Here is a 27,539-nt window from a genome sequence, read left to right as displayed (position 1 = left end):
ATAGAATGGGGTCCTGGCCAATAGAGATTTCTGACTGATTCTGCCAAAATCTTGCAGGATCCTGCAAAGGATATAAAGGTAGAATAGGTGGAGAACCCATGTGACATTAAACAATGGCAGCAAACAGCAACTCACCTGAGAAAGACTGACATTTATAGCCAAGGGAGGTCCTTTTTTTATCCGCTGAGTGCCGGCACCGGAAGTTGTATACGCGTATTGCGTAGATGTCCCCCCGCCGGCCCCGCAAGACACCTGGGAGTCTGCTCTGGTAAGTTGGGGGGGGCAGGGCAGAGTGGCAGCATATCTCAGGGGGGAGGAGGAGGACAGTGGCAGCATTTCTCCGGGGGGAGGAGGACAGTGGCAGCATTTCTCCGGGGGGGGGGGGACAGTGGCAGCATGTCTATTAAAAAACTTTTTCTTTTAAAAAGCACCAAACTTTTAGGGTGCGGCCTATATACGAGCCAATACGGTATATGCTTTACACGAGTCCAGCTCGGACCTACACATTGCCAGCATTGGTCCTTCCTAATAAATAGTGAAGGGAGAGAGACGATATCAAAACTACTGCAAACTCTTCCCTCCTAGGGAATAAGCCACATATATACATCAGCACTTCTCAGTTCAAATCAGTTAGCAAGGTGGACTATTAGTTTGACCACGTGACGCATTAAAAAAGCCACTCATAACAAACCTTTACTTTATTTACACTTTAAAAAAAAAAGGGGGGGTCAGAGGACAGAAAAGAAAAACTGAAAATAAGACAGACTTTGACTATATCTAGGAGGTGAGGAGGATAGAATGTGATATATATGAGAGACATATATACATACTAAAAACCACATTTCTCAATAGACTCCCTTTGGTAGAAATTGTAATAAAGGAGATGGTGGTTCCTAAGATGCCCCCCGACCCACAGTTACAAAGATAACTAACAAAGGGTTAAACTAAGACAGCGAGAGCTATAAAATAGGATGCCAAGAGATGTGTGGAGGGACCTGCTGACGTTATTTACATTTTTATTTACACAAAGGGGATTAGGGCAGATCTGCTTGGACTACGTGGTAAGGGTAGCTGGCAGGAGACTTTCAGTAACACTAAATTCCTTGACATGTTATCAGGGCTTGCACTTGCAGAAGAGATGACCAAGAACCTCAAATTGTGATTGTAATTCACCAATGTTCCTGCAAATAAGCTTTCCGGTTTATGCAGCAGACCCTGCTGTCCAAGTCCCCACATGCCTTGGCTTAAGTCCACCAGAGAAGCATGCTTCAAAAGATGCTATCTTTATGGGCTTTTGAAGGCTGGTCCATACTTGACTCTGTACTTGTTAATTTCCACAAAGTGCAGCGTCTCAGAGTCTCTGGTTGTGACGCAGGGTACCATGCCATCAACTCCTTCTCCCATCAGCCATTTTCTGGTATCGGACGCCATCTCTCGGCTAACATGCTCCAGGTTCCATTTGTTTAGCCAGGACTGGAAGCGCTGGTGCAGCCTCTTGCTGACTCGCTCGTGGGACTGAAAAGATGGAACACAAGACCTGTATTGCTGGATCTATTATAAGATCACACATGGAGTTCAAACAATTCTGAGAGAAAGCAACAAAAGTAAATAATCTGAAGCCTCAATAACTAGCTGAATAGAAACAGTGGGGCCAAAGAATAGAATTACAGGGCACTTATTTGGTCTACCCATAGCACATGCCAATGGACTCCACAGTAGTCAGTCACTGCCTGTGCCTGCTCCACTAGCTAATTAGACTACAAAATGCCCAGTGATGAACGTGTCCTACCTGCTGTGCCCGCTGCAGGGCTGTGCGACGGTACATGTAGTCCTCAGACTTTATGACATACACCAGCTTGTAGGAGTTCAGCTTGAATTTGCATTGTAGCTTGTCCAGACTCTCCAAGTTCTCCAGCGTCCGCTTTCCAGTCACATCCTTCTCCTGTTGCTCGCGGCCCTTCAGACACTTTCGGATTCTGCGCAGGTTCCTGTATGACCATCAGAAGACCACAAGAATTTGAGGACCGATTACATCCATAGAAACATAGTAATTTGCCATCAGATAAGAACCATTCAGCCCATTTAGTCTGCCCATTTTTCCTGACCTTGGTCAGGTCCTATAGTGAAGATAGCATTATGGCTATTCCATGCCTGTTTAAATCCCCTCACTGTTTTAGCCTCTACCACTTATGATGGGAGACTGTTCCACTTATCTACTACCCTCTCGGTAAAGTAGAACTTTGTTACATTACATCTAAGCCTCTGGCCCTCTAGTTTCAGACTATGACCTAGCGTTCTTACAATGCTCTTCATTTCAAATAAGCTTCCCTCCTTCCATTTGCTTTTTAAATCCATTTACGTATTTAAAGGTTTCTATTCCACCCCCCTTTATACTCCAAGCTATACATAGAGATACTTTAATCTTTTGTGATAATCTCTGACCTCCAAACCACTAAACATTTTTGTAGCCTCCAATGTGTCAACATCCTTCTTGAGAAGGGGTCTCCAGAACTGTACACAATTCTCTAGCAGAGGTCACAGAGACATCTGTAAAGTGGCATAATCACCTCCCTCTTCCTGCTACTAATACCCCTCTCTCTGTAACCCAACATTCTGCTTGCCCTTTCAGACCCTTAACTGCATTGTCTACTTACCTTTCACTCAAAAATAATTACTCCTAAACCCTGTCTGAACAGTCCCCCAATACTATATTATACATCCCAAGTGCATTATATTACATTTATCAACATTAAACTGCAGCTGCCTCACGACCATTCTTCTAACTTATCATTTTAGTTCCACCACAACGTCTACCCTGTTGCAGACCTTCGTATCACCTGCAAAAAGACGTACCATACCATTAAGACCTCCCCATAATCTCACTAATATATTAAAAAAGTACTTATTCCTGAGATACCCTACTGGTAACAAGTCCTACCTCGTTAACTACAACCTTCTGCCTATTATCAGTGAACCATTATCTACTGAACTACCCAAAGACTGCAATTTATTTAAGTTTTCTATGGGGGGCAGTGAAGAATGCCTTACTAAATCCAGGTACTAAATCAACAGCTCCTCCTGGGTGTATTAGTCACACAGTCAAAAAGATAAAGTTGCAAGTCTTCCATTTGTGTTTGTGTTAGGGGAACAGGGTTTATACTCAGACAGCCTTCTCACAATCAGCCATACATTATGACTGCTTTTAAATAGCTGCCTCTGACTTGCAAATAGCCCACACCACTGTGTCCTAAGATATATTTAAATTCTACATAAAGAAGAAAAACCATAACTTACAAATACCAAGACCCTCACAAAAATGACAACACAATGCTGGAAAACCATGTTATATATTTCTAATGATTGAACGTAAAGTTGCAATTAATTTAGCAAATAAGATTTGTATTCTAGCTTAAATGACATAGAAGGGGTTCATCTGTTCAGACTGGCAACCTCTCTCTTAGGTAACTGTCTTGGCATTTCTGTCCAACCATATACAAACTTATGTACACAACAACAAAATAAATCCAAGTAGGTGACAGTATGGCTCGCTCAGAAGAGTTGCACTTGTGTCTAAAATTACCATTGTGGTCATTTTACACATTCTTGCAGACATGAAATGGCCTATATGGTCCGCACAATTGAATCAGGTGTGCCGCCTGGGTTGCACATCCATAGAATCTATTCAATTAACCTGGACAAATGCAGATCAATGCTTAGTTAAGGTTGCCGCATACATAAAGTTTTAGTCCTTTGGAATGCTTGCTATTATTTATGCCTCTTGGCAAACAAAGGTTTTGAAACATAAAAAATACAAGTGATGTGACACTGGTACACCGGACCGCCTTTCCTATAAAAGAGGACCTGAAGGATGTTCATACGGAGGCAAATAAATAAAAAATAACACGTTATAAATGCATCATTTGGCTTACGACCTTTAATATGTCGATATTGGGGTCCATTCATTAAAGGGAGAGCTGGATGGAGACTTGTGGTGTTAAATGACTCACCTTACCATTTATGAAGGGCTTACATTGGAAAGTTTTGCCAACATGAAGGGATAAGTTGGCCCTGTATAACACATAATTAAACATGTAAGGACACTTTAAAGAAATCTCACCGATTTAACTATATATTACACACCACCAGCAAAGCACGTCTTGCAGCAGAAGCTCATCAAGGTTGGACCTTCATAAACGTATGAAAAAAGTCAAGGAAGTGGTCAACTATCCCTTTAGAGAATAAACTCCATACAGCATAATAGAGTCGCATAAGCTTTCAAGGGCCCTATTATTCACATTCCAGAAAGACTTAGATGGGACTCTTGGGGTCATGAGAGCTACTCCGATACCCTTTGAGTGAATTAGTATACAAAGTCCTAGGACACAGGGCTACATGGCAAAAAAGGGAAGACTCAGAGCAAATCTGATGAAGAGATGGTGTATTTGTAGCTGTAGCTATTGTTAGCTAGCTACAGTATCAGTTTAAGAAGGTGGCACCCTGTGATGAGAAAATCCATACTATAGCTCACCTCAATGTACTTCCATACCATGAGAATGAAACCACCATTTCCTTTACCTGCATGTTTTCCTGGGACATTTGGGAGTAAGGATTTATGGCTACAGTCACTACGTAGTAGACTGAAATGCATCCTTTCACCAAAATGACAAAAAAAGTAGCAAAAAAGGAAAGTCTAACGTAGTTCATAAGTGTCCTCCAACCAGACTGTTCAGAGCCGCATTAACGTGGGAAGCTCACCTGGGTAAGAATACAGGCTTCTGTGCAAGGTGCTCTCTGAGCTCTGGGGAAGTGGAGTCACAGTTCATGTATCTCTCCACATAATCTGACCATCGCTGGAAGAAAGAAGACAGTGGGTAGAGCATTAGTGCCAGGGCCAAGGCAGCCAATAATGGGGACACGTGAGCACAGAACATAAACTAGAGAAGTAGAGAATTGCAGGCAGATTAAGGCTGCAAAAGTGTATATTTTAGCATCTAGAATCTAGTACATGCTTTATTATTTATTACTTTAGTTTGCAGAAATTGGCATAATTGTGGACCAGGAAATAAATCTGTTTAATTGAAGACACACAGCTCTCATTCAAACTTCTGTGTCTGGTCTATATCAGGGGAAAAAAAATAACTAATAACTCTACTAGATTTACAAACATCACATGGGAACCTTTTTTCTAACAAGAAAAGTCAAGTTGGCCCTGCACACCATATATTTAGCTATATGAGGAACCACAGAAGATTTAACTAGACATGCTCTTGGTGGGGAACTTCTCAGTGACTGGCCACTCATCTCACCTCAATTTTTGCGAGATCTTGATGCCATGGCTAAATAAAATATAAAGAAAACCCTTCTCATATTAAATTGCTTTCCCACCACAGGATGACATATCCTTCAATCCAATGATAAAAACAGAATATGCTCCCAAACATCAGTGTCCTAAACTACTGAAGAGTTTTACGTGAGACACTAATCTAAAATAACGGTGAAGACTACATCCAGCTTGGAGCACAGTGCAAGGAAGGCAGCAAAGTATATGAAGCAATTGCTGAAGGTTTTTAAAGAACCAAGATGTCCTTTAAGACATAGTTGGAGACTTTTATGGGAAATATAGAAGTAGTGTCTTTTAGTTAAATAAAAGAACCAATTTTATAAGGATAGGTTGAAAAAAATGTAACATGCTGCCCACAGGCTTCTAGGTTTCCGTCAACCATAATTCTGTCCAAATCACGGCTTACCTCAAACATGTGTAGACGCTACATACAGGATCCCACATATGGTACAATCCATGGCACCTCACTTTGCCAACTACGAGAGCCTGAACTTCCATAGCAAAAAGTTAATGGCGTTCATGCATGAGACCGGGACATGCGCATTAGTGTTGTGGGAGTTTTACCATATTGGATGGAAGAAAGAACAGAGCCCCTTTGAGTTTGCCATGAAAATTGTATTTTCACATATAGGTAATCATGGAAATAATCAACGCGTGGCTGATTTACTACAGATATTGGCATTTACAGCGTTTGGGTTTGTTTGTTTTTTTTACGCTTGGATGTACACTATTCCTTCTTTAATGTGACTTCAGTATTTACAGTATATCAGATGTTTACAGCACGTCTTACAGCTGTGGAGTTTAGTAAATCTGAGTACTAGAACGCCCAGAGGAAATGTGTTTACATACATAACTGAATATATATATATATATATATATATATATATATATATATATATATATATATATATAATGTGTATGTAACTCTTGCATTAAACATGACACGTTTACTGTGCCTGTTAACATAATGGTTTTCATGGTGACAGGTCCCAATAACATACTGGGTTTTTTTTTCCCTCTTTAACATAGTAGTCATTTTGTATGGAATCTCATACAGAAAAGGTACGAGACCTATCACACAACGCCAAGCAGTAGAAGCTAAAAGCGAGGGAATTTAAATGTGCATGAGATCGGCACGTAGCTGTCCTGAGCCTAAGGACTAATTTTAGATTTGAGTCAGCAGGAAAAACTGGCAGATGAGATGGCCCAAATGGGCCGTCAAATTCTAGGGTGCACCACTCACATTATTCCACAAGACATCCAACAGAACGTTCAGAATCCTGGGTTACTGAATAAGATGAATTCCACATCAAGAAGGTGTGCAGAGCTTACACAAGAGGTAGATCTATTGCCAATATTTATTCCAGTAGCTCATTGATGGCTCATATTGCACAAAAATATTCATAATGTAGAAGTGTGTGAGTGGTCTTGTTACACAAGTCACAGCAAAGTACGCAACAGGGATGCCAGAGTTCATTAAGCACTTTCAGAAGACATTCTACATTGCGCAATAGGTAAGGCGAGAGATATGCCTTGGTTTGAAAACCTATTCTTGCACAGAAGTGGGGTTATATGCTATAGATTTTGCAGCTTAGCGTCTTCCACGCATAGAGGAATCTGAACGTACTACGTGTATCAAGTCTTGCATTTAAGTCTGGAACTCTTTAGTGTTTCAATTTTCTCTGATTGTATTTCTCCCGTTTCTGTGCCCTTAATGTATATTGATATTAAAATTATCCAACCCATATTTTTGGGGGAAGAAAAGCCAGTGTGCCAGACGCATTGCAGGAATGCTCTAGCTATATAACCAGTTGGTTTCTGGTTCAAAATGTCATGTTACTTTCTATGCATTTGTGTGAAGGTTATGCGTTGAGTGACTCTGCTACGGTCCTTCACAAACTGGGCAATCCCTAGCTTTAGGATACAGCACTATGTGTCACGTCAAACATAACATTAGTAAGAGTACTAAACACACTCAATTTGTAGTTCACCAGCTGAATTTCTCAGCTGATCATAAAGCTGAATAGACATCTAGGCATGGAAACATCTGTAAAGTGGACCAGCCATAATCAAATGTCTAGAATTCTACTTGAGTCAGTATTTTCATAGCACCACATACATGGCTGCAACATGAGGCACCGCATCACAAGAGGGGAGCCTCATCAGTGAACACCAAGGAGAAGACAGGAGGCAAGTCACCCCCCCTTCTTCTAAACTCTTAAAACGCAAGATCTGCTTTACATGTTTGCACCCAATTTTTACTTAACTGCACCAATTACAAAAGTGCCCAAAACTTGATAATTGCCAACAGATGTCAAACTAATGGATAATTAACACCTCTCTCCATAAGGAAAAATTGTTAGCATTGCAGTAGAAAACCAGTGGAATCCCACCTAGCCCCCCAAAGAAACGAATAAGCAACCAGAGTTCCTCAGTAAATACTGTATTGCTCAGCTTTATGCTATGTGAAAGGGTTAATCCATATCAGCACATTATTTCTACTATTTTAACCAGATAACAAGTGTTATTGTTTCCAAAAAAGGCGGCTGGGTGTAGTATGACTGACATGTTATGTACCTTCAAAACGTTGTAAAGTCGTGTAATAGGGCTTTCGGCAAGTGCCAAGTTCAACACAGTTGGGATATTCGGTAGTCAACGGCTGGCACATTATTACTTTGAAATATCTTTTAGATGTCACTTGTATATTAAAACATTGTAGGGACGTGGGTAAGGTAGAAAGTAACATGCTACAGTAGAGAATGGATTCCAAGAACAAAGTGACTGAAAACCTTAGATCTGAAACTAATGTTGGCATTGAAACGAAAGCCAGGAGTACAAGGTATAAACTGACCAACAACGGAATCAGAAAATGGGTCTTAACACTTCTGTATGGTCCTGCGGCCAAACGTGGTCTTTGGGGTAACGCCATAATGGACAAAGTCAGCTGAAAACAGAAACTACTGATACAGTAGTGTTATATACATAAAAGGCTTTTCTGATGAGGGTTTATCCAGAGGATGAAGTTTGAAACATAGCAACAAGCAGGTAAAAAAGGGTAGAGACTGAAAGAGTACAATAGTGAAATGTTATTGATATATTTAAAGAAAAATAAAGAGAAGAAGATGAACAGAGAAGACAGAACAAATCACTGAGTCACCCACGATCGTTAAAACAAGTTTATTATATTACAATTTGATTCTGGTTCAATTTTTTTTTGTTTTGTCTTTTCTAGACTGTTTTAACAAACCACAGGTAGGTAACATTCTTTTGTACATATATATATATATATAAAAAAATAATAATAAATCAGACAGTATGCCCACTGCAGGTTTTGTATGACCAGGGTGGATTGTGATTTGATCTCAGAAGTCGGGTTCTCTACATCTGTTGTCACAAATTCCCCCTCCCCCGCTGACCCCTTCCCTAGGAAGTCCAGGGAATCAGGGTCCTGCCTGGGGTGGCGGTAACCGAGAGCCCCTCAGGCACGAGTTGGGCTTACCTCGGTCTCCGCTGGGTCATCTGAGTTATCTTCCTCAGTGTCCAGCAGTTCAATTGTCAATTGGACTTGGCCATGATTCTGGGAGAACATCAGCTGCGACAAAAATGAAACAATTGGTTAATACAGGGTTAAACAGTCACTCCCATCACAACTACAGGTATCTTATTAAATACTTCTAGCGTTGGGACAAGAAAATTGTATATTTGTTATATGATCTACAAGACAATCACACCCATTCCATATACTGCCAGCGGTAAACAGAACGGCTAGTTGGTGTTATCAATGAAAGCCTTAAACAGGGCTTCATCAGCACGGCTATAGAAGCATCAGTTCTGTGTGGTCTGCAGATAAGTGAAGTTACTGGAACAAAATCAGATAAAAACTAAGCCAACTACATTACTATATAGAACACCCAACACTTAAGCCTCAATGAAAATGACCCCATCTTTAAATATTTCCATCTAGGCAGAGCATTGCAGAATAAATGAATGGATTCTCATTTATACATTTAACATTTGCAAGGGACCTTAGTGGTTATTTAGGACCAAAAACATTTGCAGATTACAGGTAAGGTTTATTCAGTCAACGGAACCTACTAGCTAAGAAGGGGGAAGTACTAATCCATCCGATGGGGCATGTACGGATTACCTGCACGGTTTTACTTGCTACAGGCAATTTCTACCATGCCCACCAAATGCTAAAAAAATCGACGCAGTGGAGGAACAGAACTAGAAAAGTAGCCAAGGAAAAAGATGAGTGGGTTAGGGATGTTACCTTGAAACAGTTCTCGTCGGACATTAGCTGCTCGGCTTTGCGCTGGTAGTTCGTCTCTCCTGTGCTGCGGGAAGACTGAGTAGACAGAAGGCCTCCCGTGGCATTGCAGTTGCTCTCAGAAAGGTAGAGTTCTGTCACTTGCACGCATATCTCATCGCTCACTATGTGTTGGAGCTAAACAAACAGATAAGGTGGTGTTAACACATAACATTAACTTCTACCCAACATACTGCTAATGGTTAACTTATCAGCAAGTATACAGTTTAATATAAGAGGAGACACTGGGTAATGCCACTGTATATATGTACCAATTTGAAAGGCATCTTTTAGACAAAATTTCTATGCTAACTGTGCAGTATTCTGTCAATATTAAGGCATTACACCCGTTACGGGGTTAAGTCAACCTATTGAAACTACATTCAATTATGGGGCACTGGTTAAGAGCGAAGACAAAAATATAAAAAACATCCATACACAGTCTCATTTCTGTTGCTCAAAATCAGGGGTGCGACTACTTCGCAGACAAGCGAAATTAAATTTTACAACATAATTGGATAATTTGACTACAGCAGTACATGCACGGGATGTCTTAGTCTAAAAGATACATCATTCAAACCTAAGGAAACTGAATGGCAATGAATAGAAGAACTAGCATCAGAATTAGCATCTGAAAGAACATTATGGACTCATTTGTTCTACTAGCACCTCCTCCAACCACCATCAAAAAGGGATTTTAACCTTAAAGTCATATCCACTGATCCTTCAACTTCTGTCATACTAGTTTATCCCACTCACTTTTATTTCTCAATTTTACACCCATCACCATCTTTCTCCAAGTACAGTGTTGCCAGTCTCAATTTTCTTTATCATCAATTGAACCATCTCCCACCCCAGCAAACTAGATTTTTTTTTTTTCTCCCTCATTACCTTTTCTCCCCTCCTCTCATCCCAGGTATCCTTCACCAACACCACTCCCCCCAAACCAAAAGGAAGAATCCTTCACAGCCTCCCCCACTGCCCTTGCCTTTCCTCCAACTCTGTGCCCTACCATACACTAAGCAATTCTTCCTCTTCTATGTTAAACAGATTCTCTTGTCACTAAGATGAGGTTTGTGCTGCTTTTCTTCCGTCATGTCCAACCACATATACCCTTGATCCCTTTTCATCATACCCAGTCTCTCATTTACCAGGCCAGTTTTAATGCTGGCCTGGTAGTGCCCCTGAAACATTGTCTGGTCAATTATTTTCCTTTTCAGTTTACGTGATTTATAAATGTGGCAAACAGGAAATAACCATGAAAATGATAAGTTACAAAAACCAAAAAAGGAGCGTTTAAGAGACTTGCCTGCCTGACTATGCTCTGGATCAATTTATCCATTGTAAAGGCAGTGAAGGCATGGATTGTGAACATCTCCCTCAAGGAGTCTTCATACTGGTTGGAGTCCATATTCCCATCCAGCAGGTTCCGAACCATATCTAAAAACGCGGGGTAGTAATCTTCAGCTTCAATGTCCACTGGAGGAAGAAAGAAAGATATGGCATTAAAATGAAATTCCCTAAAGCAGAAGACACACTATTGTCAGTGCCAAGTTAAGAATCCATATTCCAAGAACTGTCCTGATGACACTGTGGATAAAAATATACATAACCCTTAAAGGCCTGTTTGCATGGGTAGTGTTGAACAACCTCTTCCAATGTCTGCATCTGCGGGTCTATTGAGGGTATAGCCTGTGACAGACCTTCATGAAGTCCATTATTACAAGATTAAACTGACAACAGCTGTTTTAGAAAGGCTACCTAGTCAATCCTTTGCAAGTACAGTTTTATGAAGCGCCAGTAAGGCTCAAAGGAGCGTCTCACGGAGAGAGACAGATTCATTGTAAGAAAGACTGGATGAGCAAAACAACTCTTATCCGCTGTGAAATTCTATGTTGCTATGAAGCGTGTGTACTTAAGCCCACTCAGCTTACTATACCCATGCAGCCTTCGCATGCGCCATATTGAAAACGCAAAATAGTAAATCACTACACAAAGACATGTCCTTCAAATGAGGCGTTTGTCTGCAAGCTATTACAGAAATAACAAAAAGTAATCTGTCTTTTATGAGCAGAATTGCTGTTGCTGAAAGCTTATGTGACAGCCCATTCTATTTTATGAATATTTAAGAGCAAAGTAAAGTAGGTAAACAGGTTAAGTGAGGAAACTTAGTAAAAAAATTGCAGCATTACAAGCACAATAGGCATATTCTTTTGAAAAAGGACCAAAACAGACCCCAGAAATGACACTTACTTGGTTCTTTCAACCGCAACTGGATGGCGGGGCTGTCATTCTTGTCCCTCTTAAGACCCAGCACTTCTCTCTCCCATTCCCTTTCCCTCATCTCCTCCTCCACCTGCCTCTCTGCTTGGTTGTATATGCGTAGGAGGCGAGAGCACAGAATCTGGTGCAGGCGTAGAAAGATGTACCAGTTATTGTTCACGTAAAACAGATTGTAGGCATCCTCCACCCCACGGAGTTTCTGTGCGGTAGTATTTCCAAACATCAGCTTGGCTTTTGGCGGGCTAGTCCCCCCAACACCACCCACCCCATTATGTTTTTTGGTAACCCCATCATCAGTCTCTGCTGTCTCTTCCTCTTCTTCCTCCTCAATGTCAGAAAGTTCTCCTCTTTGAGAGAAGAGCAAATCTGGGATGAAATGGTATATAATTTGTTTAATTTTGTACTTGTCCTCCTTTTGGATACCAGTCTGTCGCTTCACATGATGAATTATGAGAGAGGCAGCATCCTCCAAAATTTGTTTATCCTCATAATACAGTGTTAGGTGAGGCCCGGTTGGAACCCCGGAGTTCTCCTCCGACGCTTGCTCTTGACGCTGCGAAAAACAAGGTTAAAAAAAATAATACATCTAAGTTCTTTTGTTTTGTTTTTTAATTCATGTTACATCCCATTAAACCCGTTGAGCGAGTCACCTCATTTACACCCCATGATTTGAACGGACAATAAAAAATTCAATGATACGCATGCCAGCTGCAAGCCCCTTACCTCATCATAAATACTCTCAATCTCATTGAGCAGGCTCTTTGAACGAAGCACCTTCGTGTCAATCTGTTTGTAGTTTATTCCCTGGTGGTCTAGCGATTTCAGGTAATATTTCTCGTTTTGCTCCCGCCAGATTTTATTGAACCCACGCTGGGCTTCCCGCCACTCCTCCTCTTTCATTTTCAACCTTACGATGGAAAGACATTTGTTACAACAAAGCATAAAAAGAGGGCAGCAGTCAACCCCACCCCCCTCGCTGTAAGAGATATTTAAAATCTGTTCAATGTAGTTTACTAACCCTCTAAGAGAAAAAAAACCCTTTCATGCAGTATCACCCTTTTGTATCCCAAAAACATTAGGTGTTCCTTGCAAACAAGAGACTAACCTTTTTAACACAATGGGGACAGCTACTGCAGGGTTCTTTTTCAGGCCATCAATGATATCTGCAGCTTTATCAGCATATATCCTTTGCAGGGCTTTTCGGTGAATGACCTCAGATGTTCCCCCTAGAGTGTTGTCGAGACGAAATTTGGCCTGATCCTCTGCAGATAGCCTTGAAAGTTTCTTCTGGATAGCCTCCAAAACACGTATGGTAGCAAGATTGGTCTCCAGTACAACATCCAGCTAAAAGAACAAAACAAAGATTACCTATATATAGAAAATATCCCTACTCATTGGCTCACCAGTCTTTTACGACACGGGAAGAAAGGCAGAAATATTCTTAACTTTCCATTAGACTTGGCAAAAGACAAAACAAACCAGGAGAACTTGTATTGTTTAACGGGACAACGTTTTCTTGCAGTTTTGTCTCATAACATGAAAATCCTAAATTAAATTAAAAAAAAAAAAAAAAAAAAAAAAAAAAAAAAAAAGGCAGCATGGGGACTTGCCTCAAATCGCTCATCCTCGCATCGATAAATGTGCTCTTCATACTGTGTCTTCTTTGAGCTGACAAAAGTGGAGTCTTCTGACCAAGAAGGAAAAGACACCCAGGTGTCATTTAGAACCTGTGTGAGGAAGCACATGAAAAAAGTTAGGAATTTTTTTAGGTTTCTGTATTTAATTAAATAAAATAAAAAAGTGGATGTGTTCAGAGAAGAATGAGAACACACTTTATTGAGGAAGAGCTATACCTCTTTGCAGAGTGGTGTTCTGCCTGTGCATTTGGGCTGTTGGAAGCTTTTAGGTAGTGCCCTGTAGCTGGAGCCCAGCCTCTTGCAAGAGGCATAATCTATCTCCATGGCAATACCCTCAGTCGCACGCTCTTTGGGGAAGGACTCCATATGAGAGGATTCTTTGTAGCCAAGGAAGTTTTTAAACCAAGTGAACAGTTCTGGGAACTTCCTGTTAATTGGATTATCAAACAGAATGTTATATAATGGTAAAGCTTAAAAGAACAAAAATTATATATATGCATATGTTGTCAAGCATGTATTTAAAATCCATTTACCCATTCGAGACCTACGACCCCCCCCCCATCAAGAGGCAACCATTGTATATTCTGTACCGAAATGTACTTTTATTAACTAAATTATTCACTAAAGCCTTACAGAAGCAGTCATGGCTTTTCAATCCATGCATCAACAAACCGAAAAGTGGGCAGATGTCCAATTGCCAGGCATTTTAATTTCAGAATATCCAGATTCCATGCACACAGTCGTAAAATAAATGTAACAATTTACTCACGCAAGGAAAGGAGACACCAACTGGACTAGTTCAGTTCGGGAGATGACCTCCTGGTTAAAGATGACCAAACATCTTAAGAAGTTGTCATATGCCTCTGCACTCCTCAAAGCTTTTCGGACCTATAAAAGCAGAAGACAGATATTTTGACACTTTACATTTTTGATCGTTAAAACAAAAAAAAGGAGTTATTGTAAACCTACAGCATTGAAAATTTTGCTGCTTAGCAAGGACCCAAATGTCCTCTGAAAGCTTAGATTACAAACATGATAATATGTGCCATACATGAAGTATTATTCCTGGGAAGGGCTTGGACACACAACAGTACTAAAAGTGTTTAATACTAGGTATAAAAATAAGATACCACAGAAGAGGAACACCATCTTTATTCAGCAGTTTCAGAGTAAAATGTGATTAGCTCTGAAATGCAAGAAAATATATACATATATCTTTTCAACATGAGGCAGTCAGTAAAAAAAAAAAAAAAACACCTTTGTTTTGTCAGTGAATCTAGATCTTGGTGGAACAGTCTTCATACTCTAATTTCTTTGAGTGGGGAACAATGCTGCTTAAGCTGTAGTTTTCCCAGGTTCATAGTAATTTTAGAGCCCATATAATGTATTCACAAATACAAAAAGTACTCGCCTTATCAAAAAACTGGGACTCTGCACCTGCCCCATGCTTGTTGGCATCTGTTATAGACTGATCCTTTGGGATGATTTTAGGTTTTTTCTGCAAGAAATGGAAGTTAGTGAGAAATCACACAGATCATAAACCTCTGCCACAAAACTGGCAAACAGAGAATCATGGAAAAACAATTTTCCAAAATTTGTAGGGTACTATAGAGCGTTTGACTTGCCATGCAGCCAAAAGTAGTTTGCTGGCATTTGTAGTTAAGTTTCAGTTAAGACAACCACCACATAATCGTAAAACCTATTAAAACACGTTAACAGGAAATGAAAATATCCAACCGTTGTTAGGAACAAATAGTATAAAACATGGAAAGTCTACTGTATCCAGTTAAGTTTCCAACAAACCTTGACAGGTGGAGTGGCCCCAGGACCTGAATGCCGACGAATCTGGCAGCCATTCTGGTTGGGTCTTTGCTGCTTATTGTTCAGCTGTGGTTTTTTCACAGTGCCACCATGGTCATTCCTCACAGACTCAACTTTTTCTGCTGTAGTCTTGCTCAAAAGCTGGGTTAAAAAAAAAAAAAAAAAAAACTATCGAACTATATCCAAATACTACATATTATACACACATAGCATGGGGCAAATATCACATCAGTGGTAAACATTAACATAATGAACATTTCAAAAGGCAAAAATAATAAGAGCATACATTTAAACAGTTTGACTGTCTCGTCATTGAAAACAATGGGAAATATTAGGTGGTTTGCTTCTAATTCCGCTCGTAATCTTACCACTGAGCTGTTGGCATCAGGCAGGAATTGGCCAAATTCAGACAGCAGATCCTCCTGGTTCTTGAAAAGTCTGGCTACCTGAGCATACACCTCCTGCTCAGTTAGGGCTGGGGTATAATTTCCACCGGCTTCTTTAGCATTACGTTGCTCTTTCTGTGTTAAAAAAATAAATAAAAAAAACTTTAAAAAAAAAGGTGAAAAAGGAGTTTCAGCATTTTTTGCATCCATTCCCAGATATAATAGATTTAATGCAAGGAAGTTTTATGTCGGAATGTGGTGGGTAAGTGGAAAGGCAGTCCAACAAGAATAAGAGGTCAGTAGCGAGGGTATTTAAATACGCATGGGATTTTATTATTGCTTAGTTAAAAATGTTTCAGATCATCCAACTAACGAGCTGCCTCTAAGGTCATGCCACAGCATCTCAATATGATTCAAGTCAGGCCTTTGACTAGGCCACTCCAAAACCTTTGTGTATCTTTTGAGCCATTCAGAGGAATGTGTACATACGCACTCCCCCCCCCCCCCACCGGGGAACCTTTGTGGCGTATCCACCGTTGTTGGCCCCCGCTGTCAGAAGGGAGACCAGGCTGTCATTTAACAGCCTGATCACCTGAAGAGGTTTGGCCTGCCTTTGTAAAAACGTCCATGACGTAGAGGATATGCCCCTTCTTCTCTGACCAGTTTTTGTGACATACCTCCTATGTCCTCGATTGCAAATAAGTTTACCTGTGATGCAGGCTTTCCTGCTGCATGAAAGCTGTTAAGAGCAATGTACATGGGCATTCTTATAGACAAACATACTGCTCAAATACCATGGCAAACTGGAATCAGTCTTAGGCATGTTTGTACAATTTCAAAACAGACTGCTAAATTTAAGGTGTATACCATCCAAAAACTAAAGTCTGCTCCCCAAACACGACTTTTCCTGATGCACTAAAATACTTGGTCTCCAAAATAAAAAACTAGCTGAGAAGAAAGTTAGCCACGGGGGGCTCTCATAGGCAAATATTTTGGTCCTTTGGTTTTGTTTTTTTTATTTGTGATTTTTTTTTCCCCCTTATAGTGGAAGGACAAAGCTGGCCTCTGCTGAAGAGGCAGGGAGACGTCCCTACAGCCGGCACAAAGTCAAGACATACCCCGTACGTCTTAATAGGCTTTTTGTCACAGATTTCTTAAGAGAACTGGAGAGGTTTAATAAATATCCAATGGCTTCCTAGTGCACAAAGCCCCGTTCCTTACCTGGTAAGTGTGCAGAATCTCCAAAAAGGCTTTGTAGATGTCAGGCTGTCCCTGGAAGCGGTTCTTAATTTTGTTCACATAGTTAATGGCATGGTTGAACTCCACAGGCTGGTTGTTTTGCATGGTGGGAGTGGCTGCAGCTGCGGTTGGGGTTGCATGTACTAGAGGTCCAGGTGTATGAGGTTGTGCCGGAGGTGAGCGAGGGGATGGAAACTGCATAGGTGTGCTCTGCTGGTTGGTTGGTGTGTGAGCCTGAGCAGGAACCGGCTGGTCGCAAAAAAAAATAAAAAAAATAATTCAACCAAATTGTGAAAAGCACATGTAATGTTAAAGTGTAGGTAACCCATTTTCATGAAAAACCTAGATTAAATTACATATACATAAAAGCATTAGAATCTTAATATCAGGAGGGGGTTATGTGGAAATTTCTATAGTCCACAACCTCAGATAGACAGAAAAAGCATTTCAATCTTCGCACATTGTGCACTTGTATTTGTTATGCTGTTGGTTCCCCTTACACAACAAGAACCAGAATTTACATTGGCTCAAATTGCTGAAAAAGTAGCTTGTCTGTAGGATTTGACCACGTGGCCCAGCCTTCAAACTCCACATGCATCAATGAGCCTTGGCCGCCCATGACCGTGTAGCCAGTTCACCGCTTTTCCTTCCTTGAAGCACATTTGAAAGCTACTGACCACTGTAGAGCAGGAACACCCCACAGGAGCTGCTCTGACATCTAGCCATCACAATTTGGCCCTTGTCACAGCCGCTAACTCATTTTTCCTGCTTCTAACAAACTTTGAGGACGAAATGTTGACTTGCTGCCTAATATATCCCACCCACTGCCAGGTTGCATAGTAACAAAATTATCAATGTTATTCGCTTCACCTGTCAATGGTCAAAGTGTTATAGCAGATCAGTGTGTGTTTATATTAATATATACACACACAGTAAGTAAAACTTCACACACCACCATACTTTCATATATGCCAATACCACACAAACATACACAATGAATGGCACTATACGTATACACACCGACAAATAAAACATACACACTACTCCCACCCACATCGCAGAGACCCGTCTCCACTGCACTCTCTGTTCGAGTTTCCATGCAGCTATGACTACTACTAATAAACCCACCTCAGCACACCCCTGTACCAAGCTGGGGGCCCAGATTCCCTGCACTTGAGAGCAGGGAGCTCAGGCACCCATGCTTGGCCAGGCATCCCCCCCAGGAACCGATTTCTCATCTGCATGGCGACCACGCTTTGTCAAGTCCTGTTCCAGAGAAAAGCTGGCAGCACACATCTTTGAATTGTGTTATGTTTAGGCAAGTATTTTAACCTGAGATACCATCAGGAATCCACTACATCTACATGTTTGTTCTCAATCCTCATTTAGGAAACATGTTGAAGAGACTAATTGGAAGCTTTCAGTAATGTCATACACACTGAATATACAATCGTTATGTGTGGATATCTGAATCCATGTAAAATGAAGTGTATTTTTCGTACCTTGCTGATCTTTGCTGGAGCAGGTGGAGGGGTAGGATGCACAGGAGGAGGGGCGGTCTGAGTGGATGGTTGAGAAGGGGGAGGTGGCTGTGGAACCGCAGGCTGCAAACCATGAGGTGTGATCTGATGAACCTGGCCAGGGGTAGTAACGTTTACCAGATCATTTGTTTGGACCTCAATTTTGTACCCAGGGGGTAGGAAAGTGTTGAAGCCCATAATTAGATCTGGGTGGCCTTTGAAGAGTTGAGAAACACGACTGATGACTCCAGGGGTGTCAATGCTGCATGGGAGAGAAGAAAATTGATACAATGGATTGTTTTCCCAGTTTCATTTCATTTGAATTCCCTGAATACAACAGTGTTAAGTAGATGCGTGAGTCGCTCCAAGTTAAAACCATATTTGTTTTTTACCAAAACACTTCCATTTATAATTTACCCAACACATCTTTGATTAGATCAGATCGATGTCATTCTTCTAGAGTTGGTTAAAATAAAGTAGGTACGAAGGATTGTTAACATAAAGGTCAATAACATGTGATGGCTTCGGTGTTAGGTAAGTGGCTGGGAATCAGGAGGAACACAGTATAGTAAGGCACTTATTGCCTAGGATTTGTCCTGGCACAAACACACAGATGTATGTCCTTCACCCATAGGAAACAGACATGCCTGCTCATATATCTTTAAACCCGTGAAATGTTACAAACCAACCACTCACCTCTGAGACTTGAACTCCTTCATAATGTCCAAGAAATCATTGTAGACTTGGGGCTGGCTACCAAACTGCAGTTTCACCTGATCAAGGTATGAAAGAGCATCCTCCACCTGTAAGGGGAAATCAAACATGGATGTTTAATGTTGAACAGAGTGAACACGACACTTGCGCGCGCACACACACACACGCCAACCAAAATCATCACCTTAAGCCTCTGAAACTGCTGCCCCTGTGGAGGTGCAGGAGCGGGAGTGGAGTGTGTATGACTCTGGACTCCAGGGCCCCCATGCGCAGGTACAGGTGTGTTGTGGTGGTGACTGTTATGCACCGCTGCAAGAGCTGCTTGACCATGGCTTCCAGAGCTCTGAGGCACTGCAGACACCTACAAAAAAAGTAAGCAATTTAGGTCCATAATATGAACATTTTATTTCACAGCTTAGTATTATGGCAGTTATTTCTCCTTTTGAAGGCTTTGAGGTTCATTCCCTAAAGAAGAAGCTTTGTAGTATCAACCTGGTGCAATTCTGCTCCAAGAATAGCTTGGACAGCCATGTATATAGTCTACTCAAATTAGTCATCTCACCTACTCCACTGTACATTGTGCAGGACCAGCTTTACATTTGTAGAGAAATTTGAGAGGCATGGCCCGTCATAATGTATCAATTCAGGCAGCTGAACTCACAACTGTCCAGCAAGCTTTTTCTGCCAACTTCCACTCTAGTGAATAGACCCTTTGTGTTTGACCAAGTGTTAAAAGGGGAACTGACTTTTTTTTATATTACTAGCATCAAAACCAAAATAAAAATTTTAAAAAACAAACCACTAATATATAGTGTGCGCAAAAACTACTAAACACTCCTTACTAAGCTGCTTGTGGTAAACAAAATAATGGTACACCTAACCAGAGAATCTAATGAAAGTCTATGGAGGAACAAACTTCACTGGCATTATCATAAAGAATCACCTAAGTGCGGTATTTGGGCAGGGGTAGTCACTTAAAACATCACGTTACCAGCCAAGGGAACCTCTAAGTATTAGAACAGAAAAACAAAATTTCCATTGAAATAAGAATCAGAATGCACTAGACAACACCAAAGCAAAGAAATTTGGAAATTACAGCCTTAAAGAGTTGCTTTAGTATCCCAGCTACACTATAAAACTATGGTACACTACATGATTCTTAAAGGATATGCACTTTAATGCAAAAGAGTCAAAACATTATATTTTAGCTTATTCAGCAGAATCCTCAATGCATTTGGCGTTTCCACTTGCCCCTCAGGACCTCACCTTGCAGGTGATGCTTTAGCTGAACACATGTCCTGCTTAAGGCAGATGTAACAATACTTAAAATCAGCCAGCATCAGTATTCCCCAAGACCGAGGGGAATCAGAGTGGAGCCCTGGTGGCAAAGAACTTAAATATTTTAACACGCTTTCTACGTTGGTAAGGAGAGTATTCCTAAAAAGCAGCAATTTAAATAAAGTTCAATAGATAACCTTTTTCTTTATGCATTAAATACAGTGCTGTATATATATATATAGTAATGCAGTTTGGCATTAAAGAAAAGCCATGGATCATTAAGACCAAGTTATTCGACAGTTTACCATAGGCAGTGTGATAAGGAGTCAGGGTTTTTGTCTAGTAGATTGGGCTAAGATCACAGAAATAGAACATGTACATATGGCTAATATACAGTTCAAAATATTCACTGAAACATGCAAAAAAACTAGATAACTTTTAAACACAATACTTAAAAAAAATATATATATTTTATTGTGATGTTAGCTGAAACTATGATTGAGTAACCAATTACTAACTTGGTATCCAGGTGTTACAGAGTACTGGATGCCTGTGGGCTGCATGTTGTCAGATGGAGGTTCATATGCAGGAGGTGCTGGGGCAAGGACACGATGCTGGTGGGCAAATGCTTCAGTAATTCGGCGTGGCTGAGGTGGATAGGCTGCCGCCTCTGGATCATCAAGTCTGCGCTTCATCCTGAGAACATAGTCAGGCGCCAGTCATGGACCTAGAGAGAAATATTTAGGAATCAAACAGTATTCCGGCCACAAACCACCAATAGTACATATTGAATGGCCAATTATCACATACATTCTATATTACAGAATACCGTAAAGAATATTTTTTATAGTAAGCTTCTTGAAAAACCGTATTAAAGTAAATTAAAGGTAGGTTGATCAGTCACCATGTAAATCAAGCTTCTTTCTACTGAAATCCCTCCACCATATTGCTGCCCTTCTAACTTTCAACACATCAAGTAAGACAGGAGTAGTAAGATGGTTTGACCCACACATGATAAAAAGTCAACTACAAGCACCACCTTAATGTATAATGTATAACTAGGGCACAGATATTGATAAGATACTGATAGTTTGATGCTTAAAAACACTGATTTCTAGGCGAACAAGCAGTAGTTTGGACACTGAATAGCGCCCCTTCCAAACTCAGAGAACCATGCGCAGTTCTATGAGTGCCACAGCATTCTGAGCTATAGAAAGAGTAGGGCAAAAGGTTGATACTATAATGTCCAACTTGCCACATCAATCTTCCCAGAAGACCAAAGATGCATAGACAGTGTCCTTTCAGAAAACCTATCACCTATAACACTGCACAACAATAAGGAAAGGGGATACAGCAAGATTGGTCCAAGAGAGGGATGAGTCTTGCTGAAGACACCTTGAGGCCCCGAAAGCTAATGCGGCTCTAAACCTTATTCTATTCTGGCCCATTAAAGGTTATTCCCACCAACTAAAGAGGTTATCTTATACACACACATGTACGGCATCACATGTTGGTGGAAACTATGAACCTAGCTGAGTGCAATATGAACTGGTTTATAAACAGAAAATCGGAGACTGTTGCAATGCATAAGACTAATTTTACATTGGACGCCCGTGAGCCGTTTTATATTGACCTCTTTTGTAATCATCTATGGGATTTCTTGAAAAGGTTTGGTCCCCCAGCGGTCGGGCAGTTAAAGGTCACACAAGGCTCAAATATTCAGGTGGTTCATAAAGATGAAAAAAGCCATGAACCCCTGGCCCTTACTATACGTTACCATTATGTTTGTAGTAAACACTTTATATGAAAGCTCAAGAAAATAAAAAAGGTTAATAAATAGGTTCTCTGAGGTTTTACACTACCTGACACAATCACTAACTGTTTGAGAACATTGCACATTTTGCAGACAGTTACATTGTATACTTAACATGACAACTACACAAAATAAATACTACTAATTTCCAGTGCAGAGACAAGATTAGTTTTACAACAACATGACAATCGCATTTAGATTAACATATCTTAATATGTTTGGAGGAAAAAAAAAAAAGCGAGATCAGATTAAGGCCAAACATGAATGAAAAACACGATGCTCCCAGAGCAAATCATTTCCGCCACACAACGGTACACTTTCAAAGAACGAGGAAATAGAAACACAGAATGTGTATGTTTTTGGTAAGATGCAGCACTGCAGGAGGCACAGTGTGGTGCTCTAAAGCCTGGTTATAGAGTTATACAGCATGCAGCTGTCCAGCTGTGACTAATTGACAGCCGCTGCCACCAACCTGCATCTGCCGCCTGAGTGACCTAGGAGTTGTGTCCATGCAACAGCTGAAAAACTTGTCCCTTTTCCAGCATGAGTTATAAACAAGCGAGACGTAATACAGCTGACATGTTACTGTATTAATGCACTCACATGGGGGGGGGCATGCCCCTCTCCCAGACTTCAGCTGGGGAGAAACAGGCTGCTAACACACCTCAAGATGGGGGCATAAGTTTGGGGGTTTTAAAACTGGCATCCATGAAGACTGCTGAATTACGATTGAGGCGATTGAGGAAAGGAGGCTTTTATTTAAATGAGGAAAGGTGTAACAAAAAAAGGTATCCTATAAAGGGAGATGCAAAGCACCGGCCATAAAGTAACATAGCAACAAATACTTACATTAAAAAGTGAAAAGCCGCCGCCTCGCACGTTAGTGCCTTTACTTGTGCAGCACTCGCTCGGGTCTGTTTTGCTCCATGGTATTTTCCGGTATATTTACTTTTGCTGCGTTGAGCTCCATCACCAGAGATACTTCCCCGGTAGCCCCCATACAATAACCACGCCCTAGAGTTAACGACTCCCTCATATTTGCCCCCCTCCCCCGTCATGCTCAAACCACCTGAGTGAGGACACTACACTGCCCCCAAAACAACCGCAGGCTACAGCCACCCGCAACAATCCTCATCAGCCAAAAGAGCAAAACACCAGCACCGTCCATACCCGAAAGAGCAAAACACCAGCACCGTCCATACCCGAGCTCCAGCAAATGCCAGTGCCCCCTACTATAACCTCCCTCCTCTTCCACCGACCCCACTTCGTCTCTGACCCACACGCTTCATCCTTCGCTCGGTTAATTCCGTACAGACCCTGGAGCACAGTCTTCCACCCGCAGTATCAATAACACACCGTCTGATTCCCCGCCCTCCTTTTTTGCACGATTTCCCCACTCACCAGTTTGAGAATAGGTAACGTGGGCTCGGTTGCCCGCTCACCATCCGCTCGCTTCTCTGTCAGCGGGGAAATCCCGCCTCCACCACCCAGCGTAGGGCGCCATCGAGCGCGACATCCTATTGGCCGAAAATCTACGCCCATCAAACTCGCCGGCCATTAAACGTCCAAAGTATAGAGACTACAGGCGTGGTAAAGGTAAAAATTCCACAAGCCACGCCCCTAACTCAATAAGCCCTCGCAAGCAAGCGCGAGCGGAAAATGGCCGTCAATGGAATGAAGAGGAGAAAGCCCGCCCATTTAAATGAATATCGAACAAGGGACAGTCCCCTACCTTCGATTGGCTGGCAGTTGGACGAAGGGGCGGTAAGAAAGGAAAGAGAAAAAAAAAAAACCGTCAATAAAGTCACGCCCCATCGGAGAAGGTACACCCCTTAAAGTCGTGTTTACATACGAAGGACGAAGCCAAGCTGGGTTGGATATATGAGGGTGCAACAGGAAAAGTAGTGGGACCAAAGATGGCATTTAACATGCGGCTATTCGACAGGATATATAAGAAACAAAAAGAACAATGCATCTCCACGGGTGTACAGGTCTCCGGCTAAGGGTATCAAAGCAAATGGAATGTGGAGAGAGACAGGAATAATACACACAAGGGACTGTCATTGCATTAACCATACCTATGGAATGTGTGGGCAGGGTGAGCTCAGGACACGGAAGGAGTACATCACTGTCCTCACAAATCGATGATACTGCGATCTTTTGAGCATCTAGAAAGAGACTCAGCCTTCCCTCCTAATTATGATTAATTACACCTTTTTGGGGGACAAACCTGTCTTTGCAATTGTTTGATATCCATGAGAGCAGAGTATCTGTGTATCTTTTGAAGAAAAAGAGCAAAATATTAAACAGATTAAAGTGAATGAATAAAGATCATTTTCCACAGCCTTCTTTGCTCACGTTCACCAAGGGTGCCAATGTTAGTGGAGGGCACTGTACGTCTATTTGAAGAGATACTTTGGGCTTCACGTATGGGGCTTCTGGTCTTAAGCTGGTACTGACCCTCCAAAGGTTAAGCATGAGTCGGGAAAGGCCACCTCCTTTAGAAACGCTCTAGGTTTGGCCCCAAAGCATGAATTTGGCAAGTTGAAATGCTTCATGACTTCCCAGTGTATGATGTTAAGGAATAAGCCATTGGGGTTTCGGCGCATAGTTATTTATACAGATTACCGTGTCCAACTTTGCAAGAAACATATGTTGAACTTCAAAAGATTCAATAACTGTACAAATTACAGGGCATCCTACTTACTATAAAACTTTTATGAGCTTTAGATCCTGGACACACATATACTCATATATATATACACACACACACACACACACACACACACACAGAGTAAAGAACCTAGAAAGTTTTCCAGTTCTGCAAAAGTTAAGCGTGCATTGCATCTTCTTGCCATTGGCCCCATTTCGTTTGAAGCAGATAAAAAAAAAAAAAAAAAAAAAAAAAAAAAAAAAAAAAAAAAAAAAAAAAAAATCAGACTTGAAGGTTAACACCCAGCAAGGCCTTTGAAAATCACACATACTGCTATCAATAAGTGCCTACATCAGCCAGAATCATCAAAAATTATGGAAAGATGTAGGCATACATAGTAAATCGAACCTAATCATTCTAAGAAAAACACATGAGGCAGCTTCATTTGTACAAAATACAAGAGATCTATTGAACAATCCACATTCCTTTAGAATTAAGGAAATCCTATATAGTGATGACAGCATTGATGTCATAACCCATTTGGAAATGGTTGTCCCAACAGGATTATACCACCAAGAGTTTAAGACCATTCACTCTAGTCCAACTACACCTTCGGGTCACAGCTACTATGTAACACAACAGAGCAAAACGCTGTGATTTTTAAGCAAATAAAATGACAATAGAAAGTTTGTAGTTGACATTTATTTGAAAATGTCCAGTGTAGTAACCAGAATACCTATCCAGCTATATGAATGTACTGTCAGGCTTTTTATTTATACTGGAGAAGGACAGCTATTGGCGGCTTGAAATTTAAGAAACCCAAATACAAGAACCGCCGAGAGGCCGGACACAATCACTTCTTTTTGCAGGAGAAAATGGTTAGCGCACCCTCTTTGTTCTTAGTCTGGCCTCAGTTACCCAACTCCACCCACTGATGTATTCCCTAGCAAATGATTGGGCCGCACTTCCGGGTTTACACAGGGCAGGCTCTACACGCAAGCTTCCAATCAGACACTTTTCGAAGCAATTAACTTCCGCTTCCTACCAGGAAGAGAGGAGATTCAGTCACGCCCCTTCAGCTAGCACACCCGCCCCATACGGAAGGGATCCAGGGGAGGAAACTATGTGCCAGCAAAAGGGGAAGGTTACTACAGTCCGCACCAATAGAGATACAGGTGGGTGTGACTATGGTAAAGCTAACACCTCCTCTGCAAAGAGGAGTTAGAGACGATGAAGTCGAGGCACGTAGGCGGCCGAATTCATTAATCCGTGTACGTTCAGAGCGCAGTGTTGGTTATGAGAAGAAACAGAGATACGCTAAAGGCGCAGGGAAGCACTGGTTGTAAACAGCTGCTGCACAAGGATCAAGGGCCCTGTATATGCATCTCAATTCACCAGCGCAGCAATCACTTTGTTTGTAGGGTTAAAACCCTTCACTGTCCCTAGTCCTTTTCTTTCAAAGAGAATTAAATAGTTATCGGGTGGATTAGCCAGCTACTAGTCATCACCCATATTAGAGAAAAAAACGGTTACCACCCCAAAAGCCATCATCATCCCGGTGCAAACTAGGAGCTGTTCACCGAGAGATTACCGGTTTAAGCGTTCAGAAATCGGAGCCTTTCCGAGGGATAGATGGGAATTTTCAGGTCATTCTGGATGCCGTGAGATGGGGATTTAAATAAACATTTTCTTGCCTCAAAGAGGTAAGGTATCGGGGTACCTCCAATGGATAAAGGGAGCAGACAATATATGATCCCACACTCGGTATATTTGATCGGTTGTTCCACAGCAGTCGGTTCTCGTGTGTAAGTATTTTTTTCCGCTCCCCCCCAGCAGCCATGCTTAGAACTATCCAGACATATAGTACACGATCCCGGGCTTTAAGGTCATTTCGAGAGCGCATGCATGCTGTAGCCAGCAGCCGGTACAGTAGAGATCGGTGGTGCAGTAGGAGAGATACCAGCTGCCTATTAACCCCATCGCGCTTTTAATTAACCCTTTGACAGGAGTGTATGGGGAAAGAGTAAGCATTCCAGGAATCAGTGGGTTAACGTCAACCCCCTGGGATGCCAGGCGGGATTAACCGGACACATGCCTAAGGCTCTACGGTAGCGGATCCCTAACATTTAAAGCTGCTCTAGCGATACCAACGACGATTTCGACATTGAAACCCATCCACATGGCACCGAGCGACCCTCTAACAGAGGTTGGGTCACCGGAGATCTTCTGCACGGACAGGAAGGCAAGCTGAAGCAATCTAGCCCAAAATGATTAGCAAACACCCCTAAACCTTACCGGAAGATGACATTTCTAACAGCGGGGGACCGTACACCACATATACACCAACATACAGAAAGAAGAAAAAGACCCGAGCATGTGGCAGACGTCATGCACCCTATGTGTACTCACACTCCGCTGCCAGGAGCTCATCCGGGGCACTTAACCCTTTCCTGAGCAAGTAGCGGTACTAGGCTCGAACATGGGAAAATATTTAATCTAAAGAGAGACTATATTAAGGGCTACATCCCCTCTTTTTTTTTTTTCG

General features: G+C 41.5%; 1 protein-coding gene across 1 annotated transcript; it reads right to left on the bottom strand.

Annotated features, from left to right (window-relative positions):
- Positions 1 to 683: 683 nt before the first annotated feature.
- SIN3A (SIN3 transcription regulator family member A) lies at positions 684 to 23,828 on the bottom strand. The gene is made up of 21 exons (XM_053464626.1): positions 23,743 to 23,828; positions 21,047 to 21,255; positions 19,435 to 19,611; positions 19,233 to 19,339; positions 18,519 to 18,798; positions 16,999 to 17,265; positions 15,760 to 15,912; positions 15,374 to 15,532; positions 14,982 to 15,068; positions 14,340 to 14,458; positions 13,787 to 13,997; positions 13,544 to 13,660; positions 13,039 to 13,277; positions 12,657 to 12,840; positions 11,904 to 12,486; positions 10,960 to 11,129; positions 9,615 to 9,788; positions 8,841 to 8,933; positions 4,756 to 4,850; positions 1,790 to 1,988; positions 684 to 1,515 (listed from the first exon to the last, which is right to left on the bottom strand). The coding sequence occupies exons 2-21, from the start codon at positions 21,221 to 21,223 to the stop codon at positions 1,285 to 1,287; spliced, it is 3,822 nt and encodes a 1,273-aa protein (XP_053320601.1). The 5' UTR covers positions 21,224 to 21,255; positions 23,743 to 23,828; the 3' UTR covers positions 684 to 1,284.
- Between the last annotated feature and the right edge of the window lie 3,711 nt (positions 23,829 to 27,539).

The sequence above is a fragment of the Spea bombifrons genome, chromosome 4 (genome assembly GCF_027358695.1).
Source record: "Spea bombifrons isolate aSpeBom1 chromosome 4, aSpeBom1.2.pri, whole genome shotgun sequence".
Lineage (NCBI taxonomy): Eukaryota > Metazoa > Chordata > Amphibia > Anura > Pelobatidae > Spea > Spea bombifrons.
The sequence above is the reverse complement of the archived record's forward strand: the minus strand, read 5'-3'. Positions and strand labels throughout refer to the sequence as shown.